This window comes from Thunnus thynnus, chromosome 16, assembly GCF_963924715.1.
Source record: "Thunnus thynnus chromosome 16, fThuThy2.1, whole genome shotgun sequence".
Taxonomy (NCBI): domain Eukaryota; kingdom Metazoa; phylum Chordata; class Actinopteri; order Scombriformes; family Scombridae; genus Thunnus; species Thunnus thynnus.
This window is the reverse complement of record NC_089532.1, coordinates 9,986,464-10,004,075: the sequence shown is the minus strand read 5'-3', so window position 1 is coordinate 10,004,075 and position 17,612 is coordinate 9,986,464. Positions and strand designations below refer to the sequence as shown.

Below are 17,612 nucleotides of genomic sequence, written 5' to 3'. Positions count from 1 at the left end.
TTGAAAGGGAAGGTTGAAGGGGAGGGGTATTCAGTTGGTTGCAATCTGCAACTTCACTGCTGGGTGCCACTAAATCCTACACGCTGGTACTTAAGTTAGTAATTACAGTAGTAATTACACCTAGCTAAACAGCAGCATTCTGCTGCCCTCTCTGGTTGAAAGTTTTAGGTCTGAGTTGGGTGTGGTCAAAAGTGTCCTCTGTACTGTGACATTATGGTATACTGGTGAACCCCAGAGTACACCTCTACATCACAGAGGCAAGGTGAGAAGTTCAAGCTGTTAAGAAAAAAGGTTTTTAGGGGGTGTTGAGTTACTCTTTAATGACAAAACCATAATCATAAATATTCATAAATATGTCTGATACATGTCAGTTTCTTTCCTGAATGACTGTATTATGACAGCGTCATGCAAATCCTTCATATAAAGTGTTACACAATATTATAATGACTATAACAGGTTTAATGGGACCTAAGTAATATGCAAACTGTGAGGTATCAACGCATACGAGTGCACATTAACAAAAAGGCACGGCAACAAGACACACACACACACACATAAATTCCTGGAGAAAGTGTGAGTGCCTTCCCATGTATTTTTGTCCAGTGCAGTGTGTGTGTTTAATTCCAAATGACACACAGTCACACAGAGAGGTAGGGGACACGAGCACACACACACTCATCCACACATTACTGCACACCAACACGTACTGTTTAGCAGCTTTGAGTGCAATGGCATACACCTGCACGCACACACACACACACACACCTGCTGCACACACAGTTTCCTCTCGCCTGGACATATTAGGAATGCAGACAGTGTCACAGGAGCAGGGCAGGGCGCTGAGTAGCTTAATACAACCTAATGTATCCTGGCACATTAGCCCTTTCTTGGATTGAGCATCTTCACTCATCGAGAGCCACTTTACCAAGCTACCAGTTAACCAACCACACACACACACACACACACACTGTATCCAGGCATGCAACCAGATACACAAATGCAAACACACTTCATTGTATGCCCAAAGTACTAAACATTCAGATGGTATTCATCCATAAATGTATCAGTGCCCAATCAATAGGCAAAGCACATTTGTCTCAGATGAAAAACCAGTCGTACAAATTGAAATGAAAGACAGAAAAACTCCTCCTCCATCTGCTCCTCCTCCAGCTGGCCTCCTCCTCTTCTTCTGCTCTCCATCGTCTTTTCTTCTTCTCTCTTCTTTCTGTCTTTTTTTTTTTTACTCTAATTTCATGCAATCTCATTATCCCCCTCTCAGTCTCCCTCTGTCCTCTTCCTTTTGTCCGCATTCCCCACGTTTCTCCATTCCTCCACTACCTTTTCTCTCTTTGTCTCACTACCTCTGTTCATCCCTTTCCCTCCTTTTATTCTCATTCTGTGCATCTCTCCCTCGGTTTCTCTCTCTGCCTTTCCCCCTTTAGTTGTTAATCAGAGTTGATTGGGAGCAGAGAGAGCCAAGAGGAGCTCCCCAGTGGATCAATGCCTCTAAATGATCTGTTCAAGGATCCCTTTAGAACCTGCAAAACTCGCTCTGATAGGGCACCGAAGCATGAAGGCACTCATTTCACATCTAACTCACTTCCTGATTTGCCCTCTGGGAGAGAGATAGGACTGCCGTTATAGGGATAATTCGTCCCAAAGCTAAATATCCCACTAACCGAAAGTGCTTAGACCAAAATGTCTTCATTCCAGGCAATCAATTACTGCCAAGGTGAGGGGGAAAATAATGAATTTGTTTAAAATGCTCAATCTGCGTGTGAGTCATCTGAGACGCCGAGATTGCTCGACAACTGGTTTTGTTTATGCTTATTTGATCGAAGACATTTTCCCGTGTCTCAAATTTACTGAGCTTCGAGATACAATATTTGATAATGTGCAGCAGCTGATTTGTATATATGTATGTGGTGTGGTACATCTGAAATGAAATTGATCGTAGCCATGGTGATTGGTGATATTAATGATGAGCACCAGAAAAAGAACACAGGCATAAGCACATGCCCACAAAGAGATTTGATATTACTCCACGATATCACATCAATTTTAAAAAGCCTTTGAAATGTCAGATGGTTTACTAGAGACTGTCTCAAAGTGAACTTGAGTTTTGAATTACTGTGAGCTGATAAAGATGCCAAAAACAAAGTCATACCCTTGGGACATATTATTTATGGAATGCTAATTAATAAAATATCTAGAATATCAAATATTTAAAAAATACTGGTGTATTATATTCTCTCACAGAAGGGTGCTGATGTGAGAGCAAAATTGTACATGAAACAAAGTTGTTACATATTCTGAGTTCAATGGTTAAATAAATACTACAGTTTTGAGTATGGATTCATCATCAAATGTGAAATATTGATTGATTCATATTAAGGCTTCAACGTTTAGTCGATTAATTGACAACTATCAAATTAATCTTTGATAATTTATCATTCTTTAAGAAAAAAATGTCCAAATTCTCTGGTTGCAGCTTCTCAAATGTGAATATTTTCTGGTTTCTATGATAGTAAACTGAATATCTTTGAGTTGTGGACTGTTGGCTGGGACAAAAGATGACATTTGAGGACGTCATCTTGGGTTTTGGGAAACAGTGATCGGCATTTTTTTTACCAATTTATGAAATTTTATAGACCAAACAACAAATCCTTTCATTGAGAAAATAATCAAAAGATTAATTGACAATGAAACTAATCATTAGTTGCAGCCCTAATCAGTATCAGACTTAAGAAGCTTTGCTAATAGCTACTATAAATTTAAAATAAAAGTCTCATGTTGGGGCTGTAAACATTGGATCATTTAGCATAGTAAACTAAGACTATTTTAAAGGATAGGTCTGGTGATACTCTAATGTATACTATATTTTTTCCTACTACTAAGTATTGTCTGTGAAACCAAAGCCTGCTTTCACTCTCTGTGCCATAAACCTCCATCATTTTCCAACAAACAAAAATATGTATAATTTGAGTTGATCTGACACACACCACTCTGCCACCATAAACACTACCTAGAGCGCCAAATGTGTATTAATCCACAACTGAAACCCCCCCCCCAAAGTTTGCTAAAAACCTAGGAGGTTATTCTGCTTCCTTCAAAATGTATTTAGCCTTTCTCCTTCAGCAGGAACAAATATGTTTTGGGGCTGAGTGGAACAGACAAGCAAGGGAAGTGGGAAATCATTGAGAGACTGACTAACGCATTATTGGTTTTGGTCTTTTCACGGGATTTGTTGACAATAAAAAATATATAGAACATTGCCAGCCTTATCCTCTAAGAGAGACGGATTCACTCCAGTGACTTCAAGATTGTACACAAAAGTTCAATTCACATACTGTATAAGTAACACTGGCATCAAAACCTAAACATAAATAGAGCCTGTTTTATGAAGGAAAAGATGCAGCCATATGTTTTTAATGTTTTTTTAACCGATTTGCAGAGGCTGTTGGAAAGGGATGAGACACCTACTGAATTCAAGCACCATCTCATATATTTCCATGTGTTACCTGCAGTTCACAAGCTGTTTGGCTCGATGCCAGACGGAGGAATCACAGCAAGGAAAATTGCTACAGTATATACACCCTACAACGTGTAATATTTCTTCTTCAGTAACCTCTGACCCACTTCTATTCATCATGCCAACCTCAGTGATCCGCATGTCTATAGAACTAAGTGGACATTCACCACAGCCGCCTCGATATACTGCTTCAGGGGGTGCGATAATAATGTGTGCTCTACCATCACATGACCCACTTCTCTTGAGCATCATACGAGTACGCTCATCTAAGCACTCTGACTGGAAAGAAAAGCCTATATTCCAAACATGCTAATAATCCCCATGAAGCATAACTCGCTGAGCTTTATTAAAATGGAATTGGTTACTATGCAAACTTCTGCCGTAACCAGAGAAATATTTATTGATTTTATGTATTTATCTATTTTGGCCTTCTTTTGTTTATTAAATCAGTAAAGAATACCCTCCAGGATGTTTTTGTTGCAAACTGCCATCATTGACATGGTTTAAAAACCCTCTATCAGAAAGCATTTGTGAACGTGTCCTTGAGCAAACTTGAGAGTTGCTGTTTTGTTGCTGACTGTGACCTCTGATCTCCCTTTTGGGATGTGCAAACACAAGAAACTTGCTAACAGGGATCATATAATTTCATAATTATGGTGCGCAGCATGACTACTCTAAGTGGACTCTCATTGCAGTGTCCTTTATGGTGTGCGGTCATACAGAAATTCAATACAAGCAGTAAATATTCATAGTTTTGTAGAGGATGTATAGTTTTTTTTCTCTCTAAATATATGGTTCACACTATCTCATTTTACCTCAGTAAACTACTTCCACAGCCTTATCACCCCTGCCCATTGATTCCAAACATATTCTCAAGCCAGTTTGTGATTATTTTTATTCATGAAGAAATTTAAATGTGTTGTTTCCTCTGTGTCTTGCAGGTTCTGGCACGGAGAGTACAGGGTGGCAGTGAACATCAATGACTATCTGGACATCTACTGTCCTTACTATGAGGGTCCTCCGTCCCACGGGCGCATGGAGCGCTACATCCTCTTCATGGTCAACCACGAGGGCTACACTTCCTGCCAGCACAGGATGCGTGGCTTCAAGCGCTGGGAGTGCAACCGTCCCAGCGGTCCTGACGGACCCCTGCGCTTCTCAGAGAAGTTCCAGCTCTTCACTCCCTTCTCCCTGGGCTTTGAGTTCAGGCCTGGACACGAGTACTATTACATCTGTAGGTTATCAGTGATGTAGTGTGTGTTGCTGTGTGTGTGTGGTGGCAAATTTGGTGCGCAGGTAAAGGGTGTTTGTCTGTTTGTTGTGTGTGTATGTCTGTGTTTGCATGGTGCCACGCTTCTGCTCAATAAGCATATATAAATGATATGTAAATATGCAATCAACAGAAGTTGATTGAGAGAGTTCTCAAACACAGCCACCATCGTGCACCCACAGGCGTGCATAAATACACCTTTCATCTCTCAATCACTCCCCCTACTCTCTCTCTCTCTCTTTATTTCTTGATGTATCTCTCTGCTTCACTCTAGATCATAAATGATGTGCTCAGCAAAGTGGTAAAAATGTCACCAGGCGTAGTTTTTAATCATTTTTATATTAGCTGTATTGATGTTTCTACTCACTTCAACAAGTCATGTATTAGTATCACAGATGGGCTGTGCCCCCTGAGACTGTTTTTCTGAACAGTTAAAAAGCTATCATTCCCCCACCAGGCATGGGACAAATAGTAGCTTCAAATTACTCTTAAACATTGTTTTCAGCTGCTCGCTGTGCCAGATGGGTGGGATAGATTTACTGCATCCGGGCAGTTTAGTGCAAGATCAGTTGGTAATCACAGAAAAGCACATTAAATTGACTTTCAAAAGCTTTCCTGTCAATGTCCAAACTTTCTGGCACAACACAGAAAAGCACTTCTTTTTCTGTGTGAGGGCTACAGGAGACTGCAGTCTTATGACTAGATTGCCTGTTTGAATCCGCATACCAGGCAGGAAAATATGCAGAAAGCAAAGGAGTTAACAGCTGTAACTGTAATAAACTGAATGGGAACCATGTGTACTTACTTATACTTATACTTGTACATTTGACATTTTTAAAACACATATTTGTCAATAGTTTTGGGGAAGATATTTTAAAAAACAAATCCTTTTCTAACAACTTATTTATAAATACTAAAGTTATAGTGAGCTTAATTTAATAATTACTCAAATAATAAAGTAATCTCATCAGTTATTTCTTACTTTACTTTTATGGCATCTTGTTAAGACTTTGTCTAAGATGATAATTCTACCACTGTTCAGCCTGACACGAGTCTCTTCACTTCTCCCTGTGTTGCCGCACCATAATTGGCTAAATAGTGACCTTAGCCTTTGTAGCAGGAGTTGGTGCATTCTCACCATGACCCCTGATGGGATGATGGTGTCAGGTTGGCATGCAAGTGGGATAGATTTCTTTGGCAAGTTTTTTTTGCCCGTGGATAGTGATTCTGATCCTACAGGGATATTCTCTCTGTTCAGACAGCGGAAAGAGCAATCAGCGAAGGCAAAAAACATTCCTTGACAGATATTGACACAAGTTTGAATTCAATTTGTCATAGCGTTGCTTTGTCAGGATATTATTTGTAACACAGTAACACAATTTTGTCATCTAATGTAATCACTGTAAACCAAAATGTGATGCATTGTACTACTGCATTACAGGCAAAAGTAATGAGTTTAAAGTGACACAATTTGACAATTGATAAAGTAGCTTTCAGATATGCGTTCGCAAATATTTCTTTGCCCCAGTCTGTTGTCTGCACTTTCACAAAGACACAGCAGGTGAGAGTCAGAAAGCTAAAGAGGCGAAGATAACTGCCACCCGATGTCCGACTGCACTTTTCCCAGTCGGCTAACGCACACACACAAACACACACTCTTTTGTTTTCAGTCTCATGTAAGGATGGACAGGGCCCCTCCAGAGTTGTATAGTTGCTGACTATAGTATTGTGTTTCTGGGACCCCTGAGGGTAGTGTGTGTTCCACAGGATTGGTGAGTGTGTGTGTATGTGTTTTGTGTGTGAGGGGGGGGGGGCGGGCTAGTTGTGGGGTCAGTTGTCAAGCGATTGTGAGTCCGTGAAAGGCCATGTCCATCATCTTGACTGACAAGCACACACACATTTTTGTCTCTCACATCTACAGAAGAACACACACACACACACACAGTCACACACATATGCACTTTAACCATCCAGCTCTTCTTCTGTGTGTGTGTGTGTGTGTGTGTGTGTGTGTGTGTGTGTGTATTTGTGTGTACGCGTCTCCTCTCCAGTTATACTCCTCGGAGTAAAACACATCGATCTTTGATGGTGATTTGTGGCCAGACCTGTGTGAGTGTGCGTCCGTGTGTGTGCACGTTTGTGTGTGTATTTGTCATGTGGTTGACATGTTGACAGGTCCGCTCCACCCCTTACTTCCCCCAGCTGCCATCTGATGAGGTTGACTGATTTTCAATGGGTTTTCAGGAGACGCTGGATTGTGGATGTGCTGGGAAACAGAGGCACTGGGAGAGCCGATAATACTTTTAAAAAATGACAAAAGTGAAAATTGTTGGAGGGCACAGAGAAAGGGGAAAGGGGATAAAAGATAGGGGGGTATATATCTATCTACTTCTAGCCCTTTTGCCCCTAGTGTTGCCATTGTTCAGTGAAACAGTAGGGAAGTCAAAACAAAGACAGACAACAGGAGCGAAAGCTCGATACCAGGCCGGCAGGGATTCATAGGAGACCACTATACACTTTCTCTGGACACTGTAAGGGGTGTAGGTGGATGATTTAAAGAAATTTGTGGCGAAGGAAGTGGGCTACAGGGAAGGGAGAAAAGGGTAGAAGAGGTGAAGGGCAGACAGAAGGATGGAGAGAAGAGTTGTGGGCAGAAAGAGAGAGGAGGGGAGGGCAGCGGAAGGGTCAGATTTATTTCCTGTGCGCTGTGGATCTTGATGATGGTCCTCTCTGGGGTCACTGTGGGCTCTGGCTATACGGACTTCCTCAAGGGAGAAGGCCAATAGGTCTCCACACACACTTCTGCAAGCACCACTGTGTGTGCACATTCTTTTGCACATCCGTGTGTGCGTGCGTGTGTGTGTGTGTGTGTGTGTGTATGTGTCTATATGCGTGAGCAGTCAGAGTTGGTCACCATCTCCTTTAGGGTCTCCAGCTCTATTTCACATCAGAGTGAAGTGGGACTAAAAACCCAGATTCAATTTCATTTACTCTACTTTGAAGTTTGAATCACAGTAACTTTTTAACATTTTTTCTCAGTTTTGGGCATTCAGCCAGGGCAGCGCGGTAGCTCAGTAGTTAGCACTGTCACCTCACGGCAAGAAGGACCTGGGTCTGTGAGGAATTTGCATGGATTTCCGTCCCCGTTCCAAAGACATTCAAGTCAGGTCGATTTGAGAGTTGGTATTTCCCTTAGGTATGAATGTGACTGTCGCTGAATCCCAGTGCGCGGGCTGATCCCTCACAGACTTGTTTGCATTGCCTCAAGTCCTCAGTATGTTTGCGGGAGCTCACAAACTTGGAAGCATGAGTTTAAGAGAACTTAAAAGGACATTATATAAAACAAAACTCTCCAAGTGCTTGAGGCAATAAATGTCATCAAGAAAGTAATAGGCTAATAATTACATTAATGTCAAATGAAAATAAATTATTAAGTGGTAACTTATACAGAAAATACACTTCTCACTTTATAATTCCTACCCTTGCTATTTTCTGGAAAGTCATCCTCCAGTGAAGTTATTTTCAGTGTATCTGTTTTATTACCTTGTTATATATTGTTCTCCCTGCCATCCCATGAATAGGTACTTTAAGTGATAGCAAATTCCCAGGAGGTATAATTTAAATTATTATAGATTCGTTTAAAAACAGGCACCACTAAATTACAATATCCACTGAAAGGATGACAGTATTTACTGTAACAGCGTCTGGCATTATTACTTTGATGAGGTTAGTTTTGGTCTATATTTTTCTTATTGTTGCTTTTCCAAACCAACAATGTCTTAGTCAGTCTCTCAGTACTGTCTGACTTCTCTTCCCTGTCTGTGGCACTCGGCCACAAGCCCACTTTTTCATACTGAAGACATGAATTTTTAAAAATGTGTCACAGTCATATAGTTTCATTTAATAATACAGGATAAGCTGGGCACTGTAGTTTTTGATAACCATCACACAAGCAGGTATAAACAGTGTATTTGCTGGTGAATAATTTCAGCTGCAGATTAATACACATTTGGTTCTCTAGTGAGTATTTATAGCAGCAGGACAGTATATGTGGGATTGATTCAAAATAAACTACAGTGCTCATGTTTATGGTTATGTAGGAGTATGTAACTCAGAGCAACGGTGTAGTTTATTTATGTGTTTTCAATAGTTTTTGGAGAACAGTGGTAGTCTAGGGCACAGGGGAATAAGCTATATCAGTCTTTGGCTACACAGGAAATACTTGTTTGTAGGGTCAGTTGTGAAAATATAGAATATAGCGAGTCTTATTCTTTAATGTTGGGGGTCCTGTCATTTTGAGGGTCCCTGTGTCAAATCTCTTTGTGTTTAATTTGCTTACTTGTAGTCATCAGGATATATAATGCTGTGAGAAGGAGGGGATGTGGGATTTTACCCCAGGGCCTGCAAGCAGGTCAAAGCATGGTTTCTGTGACTCCTGGACCAACCAACCACCTGATAATAAACACCACAGCCTTCCCTCCGTAACAGAGCAACATGAAAAAAAAAACTTTTATTAAATGTCCTCAATTACTTTACAAGTGCAATCAGCAGCACAAATCGCTTTATCTCTCAACTAATCTCTCCTTTCAATCTCTCCGCCTTTTACAGCGTCTCCCCATCCAAACCATGTGGGGCGGGCATGTCTAAAGCTGAAGGTGTATGTCAGACCTCCAGGTAAGTCACGCTCTGACTACACACACACTCTCACACACACACACACATTCACACATACACACAAAGGTCCAGATTGGCTATCAAAGTAAAATTAGGGGGGGATAAGAGGTCTGATAGAATGCCCCGGCAACACTCTCTGCTCTGATTCACAGACCAGCCAGGCAACACTTTAACACCTTTACACAAAGACACACATACCCTGAAAATACACACACACATACACACACACACATTGTGACACATTCACGAGTAGAGGCACACACAAGCGTGCAGGGGTGAGCGCGCACAAGCACACAGGCACAAAGTGGCATACGCACTTCACATCAAATCACATCACACTGGGTGTGAGCGAGACCTTCTGTCCTTGTAAGGAGAGAAAAGAGTAGGCTGAAAGTGCTCTCTAAAAAATGTTACCGAGCCTCAACATCACTCTACTCACTAGATTTGCTCATAAGAAACAAGAGAGCAATCTAATAATAAACCTATCGCATACAGTAGGAGTGTAACCTAATAATAGACACTTGATATTTTTTAATAAAATTATCCTTATGCATCAGCCTTGACTTTCTTGCCACACAATACTGACTCCTTTTTTCCAAACAGCGGGCAGCCTGGTAAGATATACTCTTTTGAAAATAGCTCCCTCATAAATTGGCGTAGACAGAGCGCAGTGCTGACACAAGAGTGCCAAGGCTGGCCTATGATAGTGTCGTTTAAAAATAACTCAACAGAAGATTGGCATACATGAGGATCAGATTGCGGTAGGCATTACGCTACACTTGCGTTATCTTGAAAATCTACCTGTACGCCTTTTCAAAGGCAGATTCTACCTCATGAGTTTTCAACCAAAGCCTGACTAAAGAATCAAACCTGGGTAGTAACATGTCTCCCCAGATAATGACATGGCTTTGAAGATCTTCGTAAAAGGATGAGAGTCGGCCTTCGCAGCTTTCCAGGCTCAGATCATTCCATATCTCGCTAAGGGGGAAGGAAATTCTCTCCTCCTCCATAATTACTGAAAACATACATTCTATTATTCTGTCATTGCTGCAGCTCTTTCTTTTTTTTTTTAGATTTTTCCTTTTTTTGTGCTGTTAAAGTAATCTGTCTGACATTGCAACTTCCATCTCATCTGTGAAATTCTGTCACTAGAATGAGCTCAGAGCGGTTGCACGTGTGTATGTGTTTTTTTTGTGTGTGTGTGTATGTGTATGTGTCAGCTGCTCCAGATTCCTAGTCTCTGTGATTAAACTGTAATTAGGTTGGTTAAACCCCCTGCAGAGCTTAGTTGCTGTCGCCTTCTCCTCCTCCCTCTTCCTTCCTTCTCCTCATCCTTTTCTGCTGTCTTCTCTCTGCCTTTCCTCAGCTGTCGAAGGGTGTGTCACTCACTTTCCGCATCCCCCACCCAGTGGTCTCACTTGTCTTTCCTTTGTCATTCTGTAAATCCATTCCCTCGTTCATTCACTGTTTTAGATTGTCTTGTCTTTGTATCTGTCTTTGTGTCCCTCCCATTTCAGATGTTTTGTCGTTTTTCTTTTCTCTCGTCTCTCTGTTTCAGATGGGTCGGGATATGATTCTCCGGAGCCCTTCCTGACTGATGGAGGTCCAAGCTGGAGGCCAGGGTCCATGGCCCTGTTAGCTGTTCTGGCCTCACTGCTCCTGGGACTCTTCTCCTGGCTGTGACCCCTTACCCCTCATCCTGGAGCTCCCACCCCAGGGTCACTGGGCTGGGCTGGCTGTCCCTCTAAATCCACCACCCCTCAGGGAAGCCCTCTGTCTCCGTCCCCCCCTCCCCCCCTTCCCACCTCCACCTCTATACGACCACCAACCACCCCCACTGCCAGCCCCCTCCATGGCCCATCCACGGGCACCCTTCTCAGGCCTGGCTGAGAGGGTTGGATCTTGAGCTGCCTGGGAAGCTGCCCATCTTCTGGTCTGGGTGGAACGGACGTGTTGCACCTCTCAGCTGAAAAACACAAGGGAAATGTCTCTGCACTCATATGAGAGGGTCCTATTTGATTTGACTATTGACTCTTGGCCACTGATGGGGTAGATGTAGCCATGGCTATGATTAAACTTGTCGTTCCAGTGCAATTCCTATCATCCAATCAACGGCAGGATGCATTAAGCGATAGGCCTGGATGCACAAAAATTGGATTTTTCTCACATTGCTATCCCATTCTCAAAGCAAGAATTGGAAGTGGCCAAGCTTGCATTGTAATTGGAATTCTATACTATCTGGACAATTTCCAACTGCAACCAGAATAAGAGCAAATGTACAGCGATGGAGAGGAGAAAAGTGGCCCAGCCTGTGTGGAAAAGAAAGGGAAAACAATGCGGGCACAGGTTTAAATACATACGGCCGTATGGGAAATGTAATATTATATGTGTTGATATTTTCAGGCTCAGTGTGGATTTACGGCAATGTGATATAAAAATCATACAGTTTGATTTTTGTGGAACGCTCGGATATCACATTATAACGACAAGTATAACCATAGCCTGTTCCAGCGGGAGGGTGGGGTGGTGTGGGGGGGTGTTCTGGGTGGGTTTGGTGAGGTGTATATTTTCAGGTGGGATGTGTTTTGTCTTATTCATGTTTCTAAACAAAGCATTTATCACAGCCTGGCCAGCACAGGCGTCTTCAGCACTGTCTAATGTCGATTGGGTCGGGTGACTTTTGGAACCATGACTTTCTCATGTATGAATGTACCACTGGTCACCCACCTCTTTGTCTTTCTGTATTATTATGACTGTGGTCACTTACAGTACCTTCTCTCGGACTGGCAGGATGAACGGGGATGGGGATTTTGGGGGGTGGTGGTGGTGGTGGGGAGGAGGGTTGGGGGGTGGGGTGGGGCGGGGGGGTGTAGAGGCTGAAGAAAGGATGAACGGAGGACAGGTGAGAAAAGGAGGCGACACTCAAGTTGCATGACCACTGTGAAACCTTCAGATCAATCTTGTTTGTAATGATGATATATTTTTTCATGGGGAATATCAGAAACACCCTGCTACAGCTCTCTTGCTCTCCCTGAGACTTTTCAGACATCAAAAGGAAAATTCAACCTCTCTCCTCACACAGTTTCTCCTGTCTGGCTTTCAGTCGTTGATGGATTAGCTTGTGCCGGGAGATAAATGGACCCACAGGGTGAAACTGACTGGAAATCAGCCCTCAGAGCCCAGGCTTGATCACTACGGACGTAAACACTGACTGAAGCTGGTCCTGGGTCTGAGGGTTAAACCAATAAGGGAAGCGCATAGACTGTGGCAAATGAGGCGAAGTGTGTGTGTGGTAGCATCACAAAAACACACATATGCGCATGCACACACACACACACACACACACACACACATACACACACACACATACACACACATGCAGTCTTTTGATAACGAGACTTTTCCTCTGAGATGGTGGGAGCATTCATGGACATGACTAAAAAGGGAACGGCACAAAGAGAGAGAGAGAGAGAGCAGAGGAGGGAGGAGGAGGAGGGAGAGAAAGTGTGTGTGTATCATGGGACTGAGACTTCTTTAATGTTGAGAAGTGAAAATAATGAGTAAGCACTGTGAACACACACACACATACATACACACATAACAACCCATGTACAGAGAACGCACACACGTACAGACATATGTAGAAAAGCACATGCAGATATAGACCTTTACAAAGACATGGCATGCACATACACACATGTACAAATACATACACACACACACACACGCAAACACAAACAAGGGGAAGCACTTCCTTCCCTGTTTCATCTTATTTTTGTAGCATTTAAAATCACTGTTAATTACTCCTGTGTGGGATGCAGTGATGGGGTATAGCCTGTGGAAGATTAAAAAAAACATGTGTCTTCTCTTCTTCTATTCCACTGATGCTGTCCTTCTATCGTTCTTCTTCTCTGGTTTGTGATCCATGGTTGGTAGTGGTAGGATGCCTCCAGGTCTGAGCGTCATGTATGAGTTTGTCTCCTTTTCTGTTTGTGGTGTTTTTGTGGAAGCTGACCTTAGTCATTAAAGTCAGTCAGTCAAAAGTAAACACAGAAGTCAGAGCAAGGAGAGAAACACACAAATAAAGATTGTCTTTTTGTCTACTCGAAAAAAAAAAAACAAGCCAAGTGAGTTGAATTTCTTCAGTGGAAATGTGATTTAATTTTCATTTGATGTTTTTATTTTTTTCCCTGCCAAAGGGCAGATGATTGTATTCATTTATTAGACTGCACCTGGGTCTTTACTTTGCCCAGTCTATCTTCCTCTGACGTCAAAGTCTTGGGACGGTGAGCATTGAGCTCTGCCAGTCAAAGCATGAAATTATTCAGATGAAATCACCCTCTCCAATCTTCAACTGAATCTCCCTCAGCGATGTGACAGCTAATCTGAACTGCTGACAACATGGAGACTGAATAGTCTGATAGCCTTTCCTCTCTTGTTTCCATCAGATTTCCAGCAGGGTGGCCTACCAGTGAGGGAAAGTAATGAAGTGCTTTTTTTTTTTTTTGGTTCAGTGCTGTAATTAACTGTAATTTTGACATATTTCTATTCCATTTCATTTCAGAGGGAAATATTGTGCTTTTTACTCCACTACATTTATTGCATAGCTGTAGTTACTTTTCAGATTAAGATTTTATACAAAAACACACATAAAATACATTATTCAAGATCGTGGTTCCCAGCTCTTTTGGTTTGTGACAAAAATGCAGTATCTACAATACGTCTGGCCCATTGTCACATTTCAGATGCCTAAAAGTTGTCAGCACTTCCACCAAACACACATTTCCCCTCCAGTCTTCTCAAGTATTCCAGGACCAAAGAGATAAAAATATCCAATATTTTACAAAAAAAAAAATCATACAGATTAGTGTGGCATAACTTAGTTTTTCTTCTTTCCAGGCCCCATTAATCACATCCCTCTGGACCAGCTACAAAAGTAAAATGCTACTTCCGCATTGATGCTTCAACCTATTAATGTAATTTAAAGGATAGGTTCACAGCCTTACAAGTCAATAACAACAACAAACCAGTCAAAAACAATAGTCAGGTGCCCAAATGAACGTTGACGCATGTATTTCTTGCTGTAATCATTCCCCCTGTTCATACTGAGATCCCTTCATAAGGCATTTTCACTGTAAGTGATGGGGAATAAAATCCACAGCTCTTTTTCTGTGCAAAAATCTATTTTAAAGGTTTACCCGAAGCTAATATGAAGCTTCGGCCATCCAAATCAGTCAAATCAAGTCAATATCTGTCAAAGTTACTGCCTTTTTATTGCCAAATTCCCTCTTTTCATTGCCTCCAGCTGATTGGAGTGACAACTTTTCACTAAAAAGACTGTAACTGTGGAAGATATTCACTTTATTTGACTAACTCAGGCTGCTGAAGCCTCATATATGATTCAGATAAACTTTCAAATACATCTTTCTCAAAACAAGGACTGATGATTTTGTCACTTACACTGTAAGCGCATTTGAAGGGGATCTTCTAATGGTCAGTATTAACAGGAGGAATGAATACAACGAGGCAAACCTGTGTCAATGCTCATTTGGGCACCTGACTATTGTTTTAAGACAGATTTGGAAAACTGTGAACCTGCCCTTTAATATGCTAGTCAATGGCCATTTCTCTGCAGATTTTGGTACAGTTCATTTTGCTGATGATATTTTTGTACTTTTACTCATGTAGGATTTTGAATGAAAGACCTGTACTTGAATACCAAATGCAGTAAGATTGTATACACTTTCTCATTCAAGGGAAAGGGAAGGTGTTTCCAAACTTTTGACTGGTACTGTATATAGTATAGAGAGATTGCCCTGAAACATAAAAGGTTCATCCCCCCCTTCATAGCTGATATGTCCATCAAAAGTCAGGTGTCCTTTAAGCTAGACATGGAACAGTTGCATGCTGATGATGTCTAAAAAAGTGAATATGAAATGCTTCCTCTCCTCTTTGAGCTCAATAAGTTTTCATAAGATCCAGACATGAATAGACAGACAATAGACACTTTTCCCCACTGGGGGTTGTAAGGGCCAGTGCTATCTTGAAACATTTATCAGCCCTGTTTTAAAAGCGTTATTTGAAACCACTGACTCGTCTCTTTTGGCAGCGTGATGCAAAAAGAATATCAGAAACATTGTTTTTGGGGAAAACTGAGGTACATGAATAATAGATAAGCCCTGACTTTCCATGTTTGGCCCTCCTGTGCAAAGCAGGCTAATGGCTATCGATGTCTCTGGTTTCCGTCAAATTGCTTCATATGAGAGCTCAATTCAAATAGAGAAAGAATATATTCCAGTGAAAGCAGACGAGGGAATGAAATTATCTCCGAATATTGAGACGCACGCTTGGTCAGCCATTCTATGTCCTGACAAGTATCGGGTACAGGCTGAATTAGCCTAACGTAAAATTAAGCCCAATCAAGCAAGGCCTCGAAAACCCTCGCATGTCTCAATCCTTGTGAGAGGAAAGATGGATGTGTGATACAACTGGAGCAGAGCCAGAAAGGAACAGATGTACTCCTTGAAATCATAAGAAACTAGTGATCTGGGCTATGTCACTGACACACATGCACACACATACCCCCACTTGCATTACATCCCCATGTATTTTCCTCCAGATCTAATTTATCATTTGATTATTTAAGCTATTTTCATTGGCTGGCATACATGTGGAACAATAATTGGCGAGAATAAATTTGGCCTATATAATGTTGGTTTTAGCAACGGCCAAAAAGGAAGGCCAGAAAATACAGATGGCGACCCATCTCTGTTCTTTCCCTCTGCTCTGTTGCTTTCTCGCACTCACAGACACATTATTAGGCTATAGGCTAATCTATTCTCTTCTCTCCACTGTACTTTTGTCTCCTCATATTCAGCTAACAGGCATGATTTAGGAATTATGGAATTAGGGCAGCGCTCCCATCTCTATTAATGAGGAACGGCATGATGAAAGAGCTTGATCCTGAACGTGCCATCTGTAGTCACTATTACACATTCACTTAATCTATCTCTCTTTCTCCCACTACCTTCTTTCTCTTCCCCCCTTCCTTCCTTCCTTCCTCTCTCACTCTTTCTCTCTCTCTCTCTCTCTCTCTCACACACACACACACACACACATTATACCTGAGTTGTAATTACAGAGGAAATACTAATTCTCAGCTCTTCAAGCACTGTTGGATGTGGCGTGAAATGGTGAAATGGCACGGCAGGAAAGTTAACTGTAGACCACACACACCAATGCATAGGCACACACTCACAGGCGTCCAGATGGGCCGTGTGTTATTGCTGAATAATGCATGCTATGTAGACTCTATAAAAGATACATGGGCAGAGAGAGCTGGGCACCATTCAGGCACCAGTGGGCAGTACCATGAGGGCAGCTCTGGAGCATCCCCTGTGCACATTTTGAGCTGTTAAGAAATGTCCTGCTTGTAGGTATTTAGCTGTAGGTGACCCAACAGGGACAATATATTCAGCTGCAGTTAGAGGGAGAAAAAAAACACTTGCCTTTTAGACATTGTCAGTTGATATGTTGGCTGGCACTCTGCCCGGTGTCTTTGCAGTCACCTTGAATGGGCTTTTGTGGTTTAAACCATAAAACTTGGGAATTACACAGCAGATTCAATGCTAGAGGCTCAGATTTCAGAACATCTCTCAGAAACACTATGAAAAAATATCCAGCAGTCTGTCTTCATATAAAATACTGAGAGGGAGGTGGGGGGGAAGGAGGGGGAGAGGGGGAGGTCTGGGTGAAGGGTAAATGCTGCACTCATGTGGGGAAAATGAGCAGCGTCTCTTTTCCTCTGGAGTCATATGACAGGACATGCGTACCATCATGTGGTGCGTTCAAGTGCCTGTCGAAAGCTCCTTCCTCTGAGAGTTTCAAATACAAGTGCTGGCAACAGCAGCGGAATTAAGGGGAGGAACTAATTTAGTGGCCGAAACCCATTATGAGTTTCACAAAAACAAAAACAAAAAAAAAGGAGAAATGAAAATATAAACGTATTGCCATGGTTATCATTTACTTACCACACAATAAAATTACATCAACTAGCTTCAGTTCCTACCACATCTGCAGTGATGAAAAGTAACCAAGAACATTTCATTTCTACTTTAACTCTGCTGCATTTCAGAG

The 17,612-nt window shown here is 41.9% G+C and overlaps 1 protein-coding gene across 1 annotated transcript in view; it reads left to right on the top strand.

The window, feature by feature from the left end:
• The window catches only part of efna2a (ephrin-A2a), a 79,452-nt gene extending 67,470 nt beyond the window's left edge, over positions 1-11,982 (top strand). The window contains exons 2-4 of the mRNA XM_067614506.1: positions 4,474-4,766; positions 9,411-9,476; positions 11,035-11,982. Of these exons, the coding sequence (XP_067470607.1) occupies positions 4,474-4,766; positions 9,411-9,476; positions 11,035-11,159 (484 nt within the window). The 3' untranslated portion in view covers positions 11,160-11,982. The remainder of the gene's footprint in view (positions 1-4,473; positions 4,767-9,410; positions 9,477-11,034) is intronic.
• Positions 11,983-17,612: the final 5,630 nt, after the last annotated feature.